Source organism: Pagrus major, chromosome 7, assembly GCF_040436345.1.
Source record: "Pagrus major chromosome 7, Pma_NU_1.0".
Taxonomy (NCBI): Eukaryota; Metazoa; Chordata; class Actinopteri; order Spariformes; family Sparidae; genus Pagrus; species Pagrus major.
Window position 1 is genome coordinate 8,165,889 of NC_133221.1, and position 13,979 is coordinate 8,179,867.

The 13,979-nt window shown below is 44.8% G+C and overlaps 1 protein-coding gene across 1 annotated transcript; it reads left to right on the forward strand.

Annotated features, from left to right (window-relative positions):
- The first annotated feature begins 1,403 nt into the window (after positions 1 to 1,403).
- On the forward strand, positions 1,404 to 12,979 carry iqsec2b (IQ motif and Sec7 domain ArfGEF 2b). Its single transcript, XM_073471149.1, has 14 exons — positions 1,404 to 1,957; positions 2,124 to 2,430; positions 2,561 to 2,878; positions 3,486 to 4,540; positions 4,650 to 4,811; positions 4,967 to 5,089; positions 5,219 to 5,385; positions 7,154 to 7,293; positions 7,389 to 7,514; positions 7,618 to 7,717; positions 7,817 to 7,978; positions 8,128 to 8,322; positions 8,575 to 8,624; positions 9,431 to 12,979. Exons 1-14 carry the CDS (start codon positions 1,908 to 1,910, stop codon positions 10,610 to 10,612), a joined length of 4,137 nt encoding a protein of 1,378 aa, XP_073327250.1. The 5' UTR covers positions 1,404 to 1,907; the 3' UTR covers positions 10,613 to 12,979.
- The last annotated feature ends 1,000 nt before the right edge of the window (positions 12,980 to 13,979 follow it).

Below are 13,979 nucleotides of genomic sequence, written 5' to 3' on the forward strand. Positions count from 1 at the left end.
GGTCCCTTGTCAAAAATATCCAGTGGTTTCAAAATTTCAAATGTTAAAACGCAGTCTCGAACTGTGGTCTAGCTTGTAACTCAATCACCATCCTCTCCACCTCCTGATATGAAAGCCAGGTCAAAAACTTGTTATGTGAAAGTATTATAAAGGTATTGTAGAAATGTGATTATGGTGAGAGCATATCACTGTTTGCAAAAACTTTAACTGCCATTTTTTTCTGGCGACTGGGCTGTTCTTTTTAATAAGTCCTTCTTCCATTTTTTGGGTTGCTCTGCAGTGTAGGCAGTTAATGCCAATGCTGGCATAGCGACTTTCTTTTTTTTTTGGCCTTTTCCTGGCTTTTTTCAATAGAGCATCTGATGAGTGACAAGAAATGGGATGAGGGAAAGAAGGGGGATGACGTGCAGCAAAGGGCCACAGGTGAGATTCAAACCCTGGGCCGCCTCAGCGAGGACACAGCCTCTGTACACGCTCTATCAACTAAACTACCCAGAAATCTTGTTTCCTCACAGACCACGCAGGTTATGATGGATTTTTTTGCCCAATAACACCAGAAAAAAAAAACAATCTACTCCACCATTAATTATTTACAACTCATCTTAGCTGTGTTAATTTCTGCTTCCCTGCAGGTGTCAGGATTGTGTCTTTGTATCGCCGGGCTCTTGTGTTATGCAACATAATGGAGTTCTCCTCAGTGTTGTTAGAGTCAACAGTAATTTCGCCGGGTCATGAGTTGCTTGAAGGCACAGGATGTCCTGCTGTAACACTCTGCATTGTATAACGTCTTCCCCTCTGTGCGCTCTAAAGACTCTGAGTTTGTATTTGAGAATCACTTACAAAATCAAGCTAATTAAAATACCTACAAGTTATTTCCTTGTTCCCTGAGAAGCCTTTTCCTTCTCGTCAACCAAACACTAACACAGGAAGTTTCTGCAATCCGGTGGAGCAGTGGCAGTTCAAGGAGGTCGGGAGGAGGACATGGGCTGACAACAAGGCATTATTTCAGTCCTGTCTTGGCAGCTGCAGCAGTGTCTGATGCAGAGCCTAAATTATGCAAAATTCAGAAACCAAACAGGCCATTCTCGACCACCAAGATTTGCCTATTTCATGTGCTGAATGTAATTCTCCCACACATCTCTGACCCTGGATCTCTGTACTCTGTGCCTTGTTATGGGACTGGCAACAGCTGACAGGAGGAGGTGCGGCTAAGTCGAGGAGGAAATGAAGGCATGAGCATGTGACCGCAGTTTGTTCTCTTAAACACAGACTGACTAATTGACTTGTGGTGGCTTTTGTCTGGGGGAAAAAGTGCCTAACAGGAGGACACTGGAGGATTTCTGGACTTACTTGAATGCTGATAAGTTTTGCTGTTTTTGCTATCCTCACTGCAAGTAGGAATCAATCCATTTGAATCCAGCTAAACTTTATTTGAGAGCTGCTTCTGTCTCACAGGCTGAGTGAGTGATATGGGAGGAGATGCTATTCGGTTGTGGTTTTGTCTGACGATGTTTCATAGCGTGCTGAAGTGCCTGTTTTACACCTGCCGCTGACATAACAACCTGGTCTTTCCTGTCAGTATGGTGCTGCTGGTATGCGCCGGTGGAGGAGTGTGCTGATGACTCGTGAAAATGTGCTGTCACTTCTGTGTATGTCAGACACGGATACAGTGAGGGAAAGACAAGAGACTGAAAGAGGCAACGGGGAAGTGAGAAGCAGAGAAAGACATAAACACTTGTAGGGCTGGCTTGAAGTAGTAAGATATTAACTCATCCTCTGGACGCAGTAAAGGAAGGAGATATAAAGCAGAGATCTTTATGTCTGTTTGATCATCAACCTGCAATGTAGACAAGGATTGTGGTCAGATGTTGGGTTACAGCACCTCTTTGAAGCAATAAAAGTTCAACATGAGTTCCACCAAGAGGTGGTTACCTTCTCGCCGCTCTAAACTTTACATGTAAGTCCTCAAATATAAGCTCTTCTACATAATTTGGTGACTGAACTTTCTCAATCAGTCATTCAGTGTCTAGTTTGCACCTAACACACTGGTGCTATGGTGTTGTATTGTGTCAAGCCACTTATGACTCATTCTAAAAGCTTCTGCTCATTTTCTCTTTCTCTAGTGTGGAAGGGGACTCCCAGTGTCCGGAGACAGGCACCCACAAAGACAGCTCATTCGGCCAGACGCCTTACCTGCGCGGCTCCGAACGCTACACTGACAGCAGCAGCGGCGGCGTTGGCGGCGGACCCTCTGGATCCAGGGACCCTTCGTGCGTGGCTGTCTCCAGTTCTGCGAGCTTGGCCTGGGCACTGCGAACACGCCACCAACCTGCGAGCCTGGCCCTCCGCAAGCAAGAGGAAGAGGAGAACAAGCGATGCAAGGCCCTTTCAGACAGCTATGAACTCTCAACAGATCTGCAGGATAAGAAGGTATTAATACTGTTTGTGTTGCAAATGTTTGTCTTCTTTGGTGCATTAGCAAACATAATGGATTCCTTTCAGTCTGGCTCACCAGACGTGATTATGTAATATCTTTTTCTCCCCCCTCACCTTTTGCCAGGTGGAGATGCTGGAGAGAAAGTACGGTGGCTCCTTCGTAAGTCGCAGAGCAGCTCGGACCATTCAGACGGCCTTCAGACAGTATCGCATGAACAAGAACTTCGAGCGGCTCAGAAGCTCAGCCTCAGAGAGCCGCATGACACGCCGCATCATCCTGTCCAACATGAGACTGCAGTATTCTTTTGATGAGCGACAGCCACAGCAGCAGGCCCAGACACAGACCAACTTTACCCACAGTGTGGCTATAGGGCCTCCTCATTCCCCCGACCCAGACCGCCCAGGACCCTACACCCATTTAGAGGACTCCTTCTCCAAACAGGTAGCAGTATTATGGGTTTACGAAGCACGGGCTTGAAAGTAATTAAGTTCTAAATGGTACATTATTTATATAACTTTTTATGGCATGAGAGTCTCAAAGGTCTTTTCGCTGACAGAAAGAAACAGAGAAAGAAACAGTGTTCACGGAAGGGAATACTACAGGAAGGAAGACTCATAACAAAAAGCAAAAATGGCATAAATGAACCAGGTCAAGGCACTCAAGGTAGTTTGAAAAATGTAAAAGGCCTTTATTTCCACAGGCTGGAGATGTTAAAAATACACCAGAGCCTGTTGGCTTGTGTGTCCTTCTTCTTCTACATCCTGCAGAAGGTGCAAGCCGACACGCGTTGGTGTATTTTTAATGTATCTATCCTGTTTAAATAAAGTCCTTATACATTTTTTAAACCACCTTAAGTGCCTGGATCATTTATGGCTTTTTTTTCTTTTGGCCTTCCTCTCTTTTATTGAACTCATTAAACAACTGGACAAAGCCAACTAAAAGACATTTTTAATCTTGAGGCACCACCAACCACAAGTGTACTATAACAAAAAGTTTGACTTTCTGAAATGAGCGATGCTGATGCTGCCCCGCTCTGTGTCCCTTCTAGGTCAAGTCCTTAGCTGACTCCATAGACGATGCCCTCACCTGCCGCGCGGGTCGCGATGACTCCCAGGAGGGCAGCAGGGAGGGTGGAGGGATTAGTGAAGACTTCGGGGAGTGTGTGTGGAGCAGCAGCAGCAACCCCTCCTCCCAGAGAGGTTTGGGAGAACGAGCCAGGGGTGCTGGAGGAGGACTCAGTATGCATGGTGACAGCACCGCCACATCATACAGTGACGTCACCCTTTACATGGATGATGGCATGCCGTCATCTCCGCTGTCCCTGGATCGGGCACCCAGCAGCACAGATACAGAGTACTGGGGCCCCGGTGGTGGTGTCGGAGGGCGTGAGGACAGCAGGGATACTGAGGGAGGGGGCAGCAGTAACAGTCGCCGCAGCACGCCGTGTACTGAGTGCAGGGACTATCGTCTAAGGGGCGCACATCTGCCCCTCCTCACTATTGAGCCGCCCAGTGACAGTTCAGTGGACATGAGTGACCGTTCGGATCGAGGCTCTCTCAGCAGACAGCTGGTCTATGAGCAGGAGTCGGGTGGAGGGGCTGGATCCCCTCAGGGAACCCTCAAACACTCCCCCAACACAGGCGCCCGCACCTCCTCCACAGCAGCGGCTCAGGGTCAGACCCGGGCGCCTGGCAGACCCATACCCACGCACATCCCTCACCAGGTGGCCGCACATCACCACCACCACCACCACCCTATCCACCACCATCAGTACCCTGACACACCCTCATCCTCCTCCTCCCCCCAGCAGCCCCCCACCACCCCTCTGTCCTCCTCCTCCTCTACAGCTCTGCCCCCCGGTGGCCTGGAGCAGCCGTGCTGCTCGGACGGAGACAACGACTCGCTCAACTCCACCACCAACTCCAACGAGACGGTCAACTGCAGCTCCGGCTCCTCGTCTCAGGACAGCCTTCGGGAGCCTCTGCCACCTCTGGGAAAGCAGACCTACCAGAGAGAGAGCCGCCACAGCTGGGACTCCCCACCCTTCAACAGCGATGTGGTGCAGAGACGCCAGTACCGCATAGGCCTCAACCTCTTCAACAAGTAAGACGCGTGTAGTGCTGATAAAAAGAGGTGCCTTTGAGAGTCAGGGAGTCATGCAAGAAATATGGTTAAACTTGTAGTGAGAACATCTTTTTCTCATTGACTACAGGAAGCCAGAGAAAGGGATCCAGTACCTGATCGAGAGAGGTTTTGTGTCAGACACTCCAGTAGGGATTGCTCGCTTCATCCTGGAGAGGAAAGGTCTCAGCAGGCAGATGATTGGTGAATTCCTGGGAAACCGACAGAAACAGTTCAACAAGGATGTTTTAGAGTAAGTGTGGGAAAAGAAAACACAGAAGCAGCAGCTTTTCTTGAGAAGGACAACTCTAATAGATCAGGAAAAAAAAGTCCTCACATATTTCATGCTAATTCTAAGTGGATAAAAGCTTGAGTGAAACCTGACCTGACTGCTTGTGTGTGTTTCAGCTGTGTGGTGGATGAGATGGACTTCTCAGGTATGGATCTGGACGACGCTCTCAGGAAGTTCCAGGCTCAGATTAAAGTTCAGGGAGAAGCCCAGAAAGTGGAGAGGCTGATCGAGGCTTTCAGGTTCGTATGCGTTGGATATAGCGGCTTTACGATGCCCGAGCTGAAAGATAACTAAGGATATGCTGAATATTAACAGCTGCGGCTGGAAAATCGAAACTTAAATGCTTGAACTTTTTGTCTCTTGTGCAGTCAGAGATACTGCGTGTGTAATCCGACCCTGGTTCGGCAGTTCCAGAACCCGGACACCATCTTCATCTTGGCCTTCGCCATCATCCTCCTCAACACGGATATGTACAGTCCGAACGTCAAAGCTGAGAGGAAGATGAAACTCGAGGATTTCATCAAGAATTTGAGAGGTGCCGCCTGACAGAAAAGACACCTACACCTAATGGCATACATGACTTTATGAAACACATATTAGGCTGTATTATTGATGTCTCTCTAACATCTTATCTAGCAAAAAGACAAGCATCTATATTGTTTGAGTAAAAGTTATCAGTCCAACTAAAATTAAATAAGATTTTTACTTTTACCAGAATACATATAACAGTGTAAATCACTTGCTCCATGTTATTTGAGAAAAACTCTGAAACCAAAAGGGAGAAATTTTTATTTTTTTGGTTTTGGTTTCATAATGGTGATCTTTGCATTCATTTGGCGGCATACCGTTACAAGATGGAGACCTTATTTTTCGATCAAATCATGCATAAAGCAGTCACGTCAGTGTTCTGTCACAGAGCAGACGTTCACACTGAGCCAGACAGCAGTCTGCCTCACAAAACAAGAGACACAGACTGAACAACAACCAACAATAGCTTCTCTGTGAAAAGCCTCCTCATTATCTAATTTACAAACATGAACACACTTCCTGTCCCGCAGACCAAACAAACACTCGCAGCCAAAAAGTGCACCGATAACATCAATTTACATGCTAGGTAGCTAATTTCTCAGCTGCAGGACATTGAATAGCATGTTATATAGCATGTAAATGTCACTTTAATGTGTACTGACAGTGGTGTAGTCCATACACTTTAACAGCACTAACAACATGCCATCTGCCAGTGACATGTAGGCTACAGCCCAGGTTTGTTAACTGTCGCTTGTTCTCTTCGGTGTAACAGTGAGATCAGAAGGTCAGTGACACAATCAAACGTGCTCGTCCAGAGATGAAAAGGAGCATTTCTGATATTTATCTATATATCTTTGTCTCAATAAGAAGAAACTATTGGAGGATAAGGCCTTGAAGGAAATTCAGTCATTATCTCTTCATCTTCATGCCTGTTCTGGCATGAAAAAAAGATTAAATGATTCCATACAGCTCATCCGGCGTAATCCAAGTCTTCAGAGATCCCAAGTATGATTTGAATAGACGTTATTTTCACCCTTTTTAAAGCCAAATTCTTCATTGTAGTAGCTAAGCTGAAGTCAAGCTCGACCGTGTGTGTAAATAGTGTCTTTTCAAGTCAGTTTGGACTCTTGGGGTTTCTTGGATTACGACAAAAGAGCTGTATGAAGCCATTTCATGTTTTCTTTCTGTTGTTTTTTAATATTTTAAACCAAGTCCTCATCTGCTTCAGCTGACTACGAAACTTCAGATAAAGACTGAATTTTCATTTTTGGGTGAACTTAACCTTTAACGATACATTTTTTAAAAACTGTTGATGTATTTTTGACCTCTAACAGGGATGACTAAATGTGACTTCAGTTGGACATTAAAGGGCGAGTGTGTAGGATTTAGTAGCATCTAGGGATGAGGTTGCAACTGACTAAATACCCCTCGCCTCGCCCTCTCCTACGGTGGCTGCTAAAAAATTAGTTTGTCCGTTCTGGGCTGTAGAAACATGGCGGTGGGACATGACAGACTCTGAGGTGATTATACACTGATAAATAAAACATAACTATTAAAACTAAATTCCATTTCAGCCGATAGTTCCTCCTAAATCCTACACACTTGACCTTTGAGTCGTGTTTAGTTTTCAAACACGTCCTGCTCCCTCTTGGGTGTGAAAACTGCACATATCACAGGAAGTTCAGCACCAGGCACATTGTATAATAATTGTTTTGTACAGTGACGTTTTTGATAAACATTTCCTAAAACTTTCCCTTTCTCTGTCTCCACCCAAGGCGTAGACAATGGTCAGGATATACCCAGGGACCTGCTGGTTGGGATCTACCAGCGGATACAGAAATGGGAGCTACGGACAAACGATGACCATGTGTCCCAAGTACAGGCGGTGGAGAGAGTCATCGTCGGCAAGAAGCCGGTTAGTTTCGTAATCAAATAAGGCAACATACAGGGCTTGTAATACGTTGTCACTACTAGTTTTTAATAGTTTTAGTACTGTATGTGTCTCTGTAGGTGCTGTCCCTTCCACATCGTAGGTTGGTGTGTTGTTGCCAGCTCTACGAGGTTCCTGACCCCAACAGACCTCAGAGGACAGGAGTTCACCAACGAGAGGTCTTCCTTTTTAACGACCTTCTGGTGGTAAGACTCCCGTTAAACACTTTTTTAAGACACAACAGATTAAAAAAACTGTTTCACTTGAGAGGCCATCTTATAAATATGTCTCATCTATGCTGTGCATCAGGTGACCAAAATCTTCCAGAAAAAGAAAACCTCAGTGACTTACAGTTTCAGACAATCTTTCCCTTTGGTTGAGATGCAAGTGCACATGTTCCAAAACTCATGTAAGAAACCATATTTTCCTTTTGCACATATCAGCTACTCTTAATTATTACCCTCTATGATTATTAATTATTTTATTTCTCTCTATTTGCACCTCTCAGACTACCCTCACGGTATCCGCCTGACCTCAGCAGTCCTGGGAGGAGAGAGGAAGGTTCTTATTGTCTTTATGGCACCCAGTCAACAAGACCGCACCCGCTTTGTTAGCGACCTCAGGGAGAGTGTTGCTGAAGTGCAAGAGATGGAGAAATATAGAGTCGAATGTAAGTACCCCATCTACTGGTGATTACTGTGAACTTCAGCGGGTATGATCGTCTGTACAGGTTGCACTTCAGGAAAAGCGGTGCATGTGGTACTGGTATTCTTCTCCTCGCCGTGTTGGCCTCTTATTTAAATGTTTGTTTATTTTCAGCTGAGTTGGAGAAACAGAAAGGTGTGATGCGACCCAGCTTGCTCACCGGTGGCGTGGTAGGAGGAGGTGTAGGTGTGAAGAGCGATGTTGTGAATGGTACCCTGGGAAGGACAAGTTTTGATGACAACTGCTCAGTGGGTGAGGGTCTCAAACGCACAGCGCTCAGCTCATCTCTCAGGGACCTGTCGGATGCAGGTGAGACAACAGTGCCTCACAAACGGGGTCAACTCCATTTCCTGCCTGTCAGTTGGGTTGAATTGGGTAGCACGGGTTCTACAATGATTTTATTTTCAGCTGCTACTTTATCCTGTTTCTTTTTTCTCACTGGCATTCAAGCACAGCTCATTCAGTTTGTATCTTTTTTTTAAAAAAAACATGCAAACAAGCTTCAATCTTCATTACAATCTTCCGCTCTTTACTAACGTCACTCTTCCTGGTGGGGTGCAGGGAAACGTGGTCGCAGGAACAGTGTTGGTTCTCTGGACAGTACGATGGAAGTAAGTCTTAAAGACTAGATGTGACCCATAACCTTTAACAGACCTGCCTTTCGCCTCATTGGTCCTACCGAGCACGCTCAGTGTGTGTACAGTGTGCATATAAATGGTGTGCGCGTGTACATGCATGTGTCAATACAGTATGTGCCTTGTCCTGCACTGACACCTTTTGCACGGCTGTCTGTGTTCATACTTGCCAAAGCACGTCCTCCACCTCCAGATACAAATATGTCGTGTGTGTGATGATGTAAGTGGGAGCAGGAGCTGTAAAGCAGTGTTGTATTCAAGACCACCTAAAAACCGAGACTCAGTCAAGGCCAAGATTTGAAAATTCCTCTACATTCACCTTTTATATACAGTATGTGTGTATGTATAAGTGTACCATGAGAAACGTGTTGATGAAGTAACACATTGGTGAACTTAATGTGTGGGAATTTACTTTGTTTTCTATGAGCAAAAAAATATAAGCAAGAAGGAGCTGAAATCATCTTAACTCTCTTTATTCAACACTCTTTTTCTATGTTCTACCATCCACTACCCGTACAATTTTTTGTGCAAGCATCAGGCTTTCTAGGTGACTCTTGTCTTCTCATAGAAACCTTAATTTGTTACAGTATGTACCGTGATATCCCTGCAGTCGTGGTCTTGACTGAGTCCAATTTGTCTGAGACAAGACTGAGTAAAAATGCAGTCGATTCCTAGAAGAGACTGCGACCTTCAAAAAGTGGTCTTGAGACTGGTTTACAACACTACTGTAATGCAATCCCCCAGTGACTTCTCTAAACCATGATGATGCTTTATCCTCCCAGGGCTCCATCATTAGCAGCCCACAGCCTCACCAGCGCTACACAGTGCCAGGTGTGGTGCCTGGCTGCTACGGAACTGAAGACTTCCGGCCTCACCGCCCCATCCTGAGCCCCGGAACGGGGGTGGGGGGTGGGCCGGGGCAGCAACATACCACTGCTGGGACAGGAGTTGGGGGAGTCTCCAGCAGTGTAGAGAGAGCAGGAGCGGGGAGCGGACCTGGGGGGAGCAGCAGCAACAACAGCGGCTCCTTCCTGGGATCCCTATTCGGCAGCAAACGCGCCAAACCACCAGGGCCCCTTATTCCACCGGGGCCACCCTTCCCCGCGCCTGTCCCCCCACCGACTACGGGAGGGCCCCCTCCTCACTCCCCTTCATCGCTGTGCCAGATGGACGGGGGGCCTTCCAAGATCCAGGCACTGCACGCACAGTACTGTCACGCGGGCCCCGTGCAGCCCCCGCCACCTTACTACCATCACCATCGCTACCACGTCCAAACTGTCCCTCCTCCTTTGCAAGGTATGCCACCTCATACTATACAGAGAGGCCCACTACCCTGTCGGCCACCGCTTGGCCCCCCACACGCCCCGCACCCGCAGCTGGCCCATCTCTCCCAGCTCTCCCAGCATGGGCTTCCGGGTCGCTACGCCAACATGGTGGTGGGATGTCCCCCCCCCCTTTCTCCTCTCTCCCAACACTCCCAGACCCCACAGTTCGCCCTCTACCACGTGCAGCCTACACACTCTATCAGAGGGGGCGGCGTCCCTGGTACCAAACTACCACTAACCCTGTCACACTCCCACCCGCACCCCCACGCACACTCCCAAACCCACCCCGGACACGTGCACACGCCACATCCAGCCAGCCACTCTACCCACCAAGCACACTTTATATTCGGCACTCTGCCCCACAATCTACCCTCCGCGTCCATCAATGCACATCACGCAGCCACCGCCGCCCCGTATCTGCCCCAGTACCCTCCTCTCTCTTCCATCCCCCCTCCCCCACCACACTCCCCTTTACCCCCCCCTTCGTCCCCCCTTACCCCTCTTACACCTCTCTCCCCTCACCCCCCCCAGCACCCCGGGCAGCCTCAGCAGGGGCCGCAGGTGACGGGGGCTGGTGCGACAGGTACAGGGGGCAGCTCCAAATCCAAGCCTATCAACCGGATAAGTACCGTGGTGTGAGCAGGATGTGGGGCCCCAGGGGTCAGAGGTCAGATTATAGAGTGGAGGAGGTTGGCAGAACTAGGGCTAGGACCAAGTCTGCCAGGACAGAAAGTAACAGCAGCAGCGCTAGTGACAAGAGGAAACGCAGTTTGCTTCGTCTCTGTTACTTTCACCTCCGATTCCCGCACATGTAGGTGGAGATAAGCAGCACAGCGGGAGCTCGATAGCATGTGCGCACATCTTTGAAACCTGCACACAGATACACACACACATGCACAAACACGCCACACATTTGCACACACTATATCAGAAAAGTCTATAGCCATATAATTTAAGATGAAACTAAATCTATATCTAGGTATATTGCCTCAGTTTTAATTGTTTGAAGTCTAGTCGAGTCTGTTTGAGACTATTTACATGTACAGTACCAAGATGTGATAATGTGACACTGGAAAAACGAAGACCATATATATCCAGCTGCTTACACGGGGATGTAAATAAAGACTAAACCACCGAATGCATTCCAACGGAGTTTGGCATTAAAAACAGCAGAGAGTTGCAAAAAAATGTCCCTTGACTTTGCAATAATTTACTTCGCTTCATGATGTCCCCCTGTCCATTCCTGCAGGTTCCGCTTCGCTGGCAGGCATCTTTTTTTCTAAAGAAGACCTCAGATATGTTCGCTTTGTCTTAAAACTTCTAAAAACCAGTGCACGGTTTCCTGACAGTCTTTTTGCTTAATGGTCTTTTACATGTCAACAGGAGTCACCTGGCTTTATAATGCATTCCTTGTGGGGTATGGGAATCAATGATACAATCAATAATATATTTTGAATGTTTCTGAAGCTTCTTGCTGTTTTATCGATATTATAATATACCTGCTATGAGTATGATGAATATTGTCCAATAATTGTTTTGATCAGTGATTAATTATATCAGCAGATGTTTGTACATGGTTATAGAGAGTATATGCACATATAAATTCCCTCAGTTCTGCCATAGCCACTAGAGGGTGTTCTGATATGTGAAGTGTGATTTATTTCCATTGTACCATGGTTTCCACTGAGTTCATCTTTTTAATAATTAGTATTATTGATTGTTGAAAATAATGAATGGGATTTAGTTTTGTTCAAATTGATTTCAACTCCAACAATATTTTCCTCCTTTTTCTGTTTTTGTTTGATGTGAGCAAACGGGTGCACAATTTCTCCGACGGGGTGACTGACAAAACTTGAACTTCCTGAATGGATTTGAGTTCATTTTTAATTTTTAATTTTAAACATTTGTGAGGCTCCCAGTGTTGGAAAAAAAAAAGGCGTACGCCATTCGATCATGATTACACACGGCACCTATGCTCACTTCTTCATCGCAGTCATCAGATTTAGTCATCGTGTGTTATTCTATGTTTTGAAGAAGCACGCTTTTACATGAGTTTTTGTGGTTTTGCACACGTGATGTCTTAAGTCAGAAATGGCCTTCTTCTAATCCTCCCTCTTCTGCCACTTTGAGAAATCTCTTATCACATTTTCTGATGCCATGGCATCCTGCTGAGGGCTTCTTGTTTAAAAACAAAAAACAAGAGTCAAGAATGTAAAATAGCCTCCAGGTACAAACTGTATTTCCCCTTTTATTTCTGTGGGCTTCGTGTAAGTGTTGCCCCTTTTGCTACTGCTATTTTTTGAGGTTGTAATTGAGCACTGAGGTGGTTTACCTTCAGTGCCATTGATCACCAAGGGAAAAACTACATATAGTCTGATTTAGGAGAGAATGAATCGGTGAGGACAAAGTAAAAAAAAAAAAAGAAGTCTGTGGAACAAGCTACTGAAAGAGATGATGAAGTTCAAGAAGATCTGAATCCTCAAGAAAAGGATTTCACGGAGGTTTGGAGAGAGTCAAGATTTTTTAAGTATGTGTTGGCTAGCCTTTTCTTTTCATGGTGTCCTTTTTGACTCTTCTTGCATGAATATATCTGCACTTATTGAATAGATTGTACTGTATAAACCTGAATGTACATATTATACTATACATAGGCTTCTTATCATATTTGGGATGAACTACTCCCAGTCTGTATTCAGGTGCGTGCATGTGAGTGCCACTAAGTATGTACATATAAAAAAGAGCGACAGGTTCAGGAGATGTTGGCCAAAAACGGAATGTTGACTTCTTTTTCTTTTCTTATTATTTCAGACTGAAGGTGAGAGAATGAGTTACCGTGATAAACATCGAAGCCTAAAAAAAGTTTATATGTCAGTGCACTTATTGATATCATTTTAAAACAAATGATTTCAAATTTTTCTTTGTGTATGTATTATGTGTACTGAAAGAATAGAGAATTGAGATGTGAATATTTATTGCTTCTGATAAATTAAAGTGTCCTTGCAGTGACTTGGTCTGTGTGTACTTCTTATATAACTTCACGTCTGCCTCCACCATTAAATATTTAATTTGTGACATTATAACACCAGTTAACATTATTATTGTATCATTGTGATCTATGGTAAAATGTAGGCTACTTTAGATATTAAGTCTTCAAAGAATACACAAAAAGATGAAGATACTTTTTCAATAGTATGATTTTAAAACAGGGAAACCACAAATTTATAAGGGGCCTCTTATCCTGTAACCAAATGACACCAGTGAAGTGCCAAGTGGATTTTTGGAGGGTCATTTCACAGCATTTCATTACATTATTTTTACTGGGTGCAAGAAAATAAAACTAAACTTACTTACTGATGTTATCACATTGTCAGTTAGCCATAGGTATTATAAATACTTTGGTACATCGATAATATAACGTATGCTATTATATATTGCTTATAAAAAATATATACTGTATGTTAAGTGTAATTTAAAAGGCTCGCTGATATTCCATTTTGTGCAACTTTTTCAGAGAGAGAAATATTGTGCTGTACTTATAATTTTAAGGTAAGCCTACTTGTACCTTTATGTCAGTATTTCCATTTTCTGCTACTTTATACTTTCACTCCTCTACATTTTGGAGGCAAATGTTGTATTTTTTCTCACTACATTTATTTGATAACTGTATGCTGCATCAGAGCCACAGCAGGGCATCCTTAAATATGGTTTATTTAAACTTCAATCAGATGGAAACTGTTTCTGATAATCAGAAAAATGCTGAATATCAGATCCGATAATCGGCCATTCAACCCGTAGTATACACATACATACATGTAAATGTATCAATAATTTACTTTTACTTATACTTTTGACACTTAAATACATTTATTGCCAAAAAAAATACTTATGGTACTTAATTACAGACACTGATAATCAGATACTTTAGGATTTTTACTCAACTAGGCTGTTTGTATGGTTGAAATTAACTTTTACTTTTAAGTAATATTTTAACACGATATCTTAACTC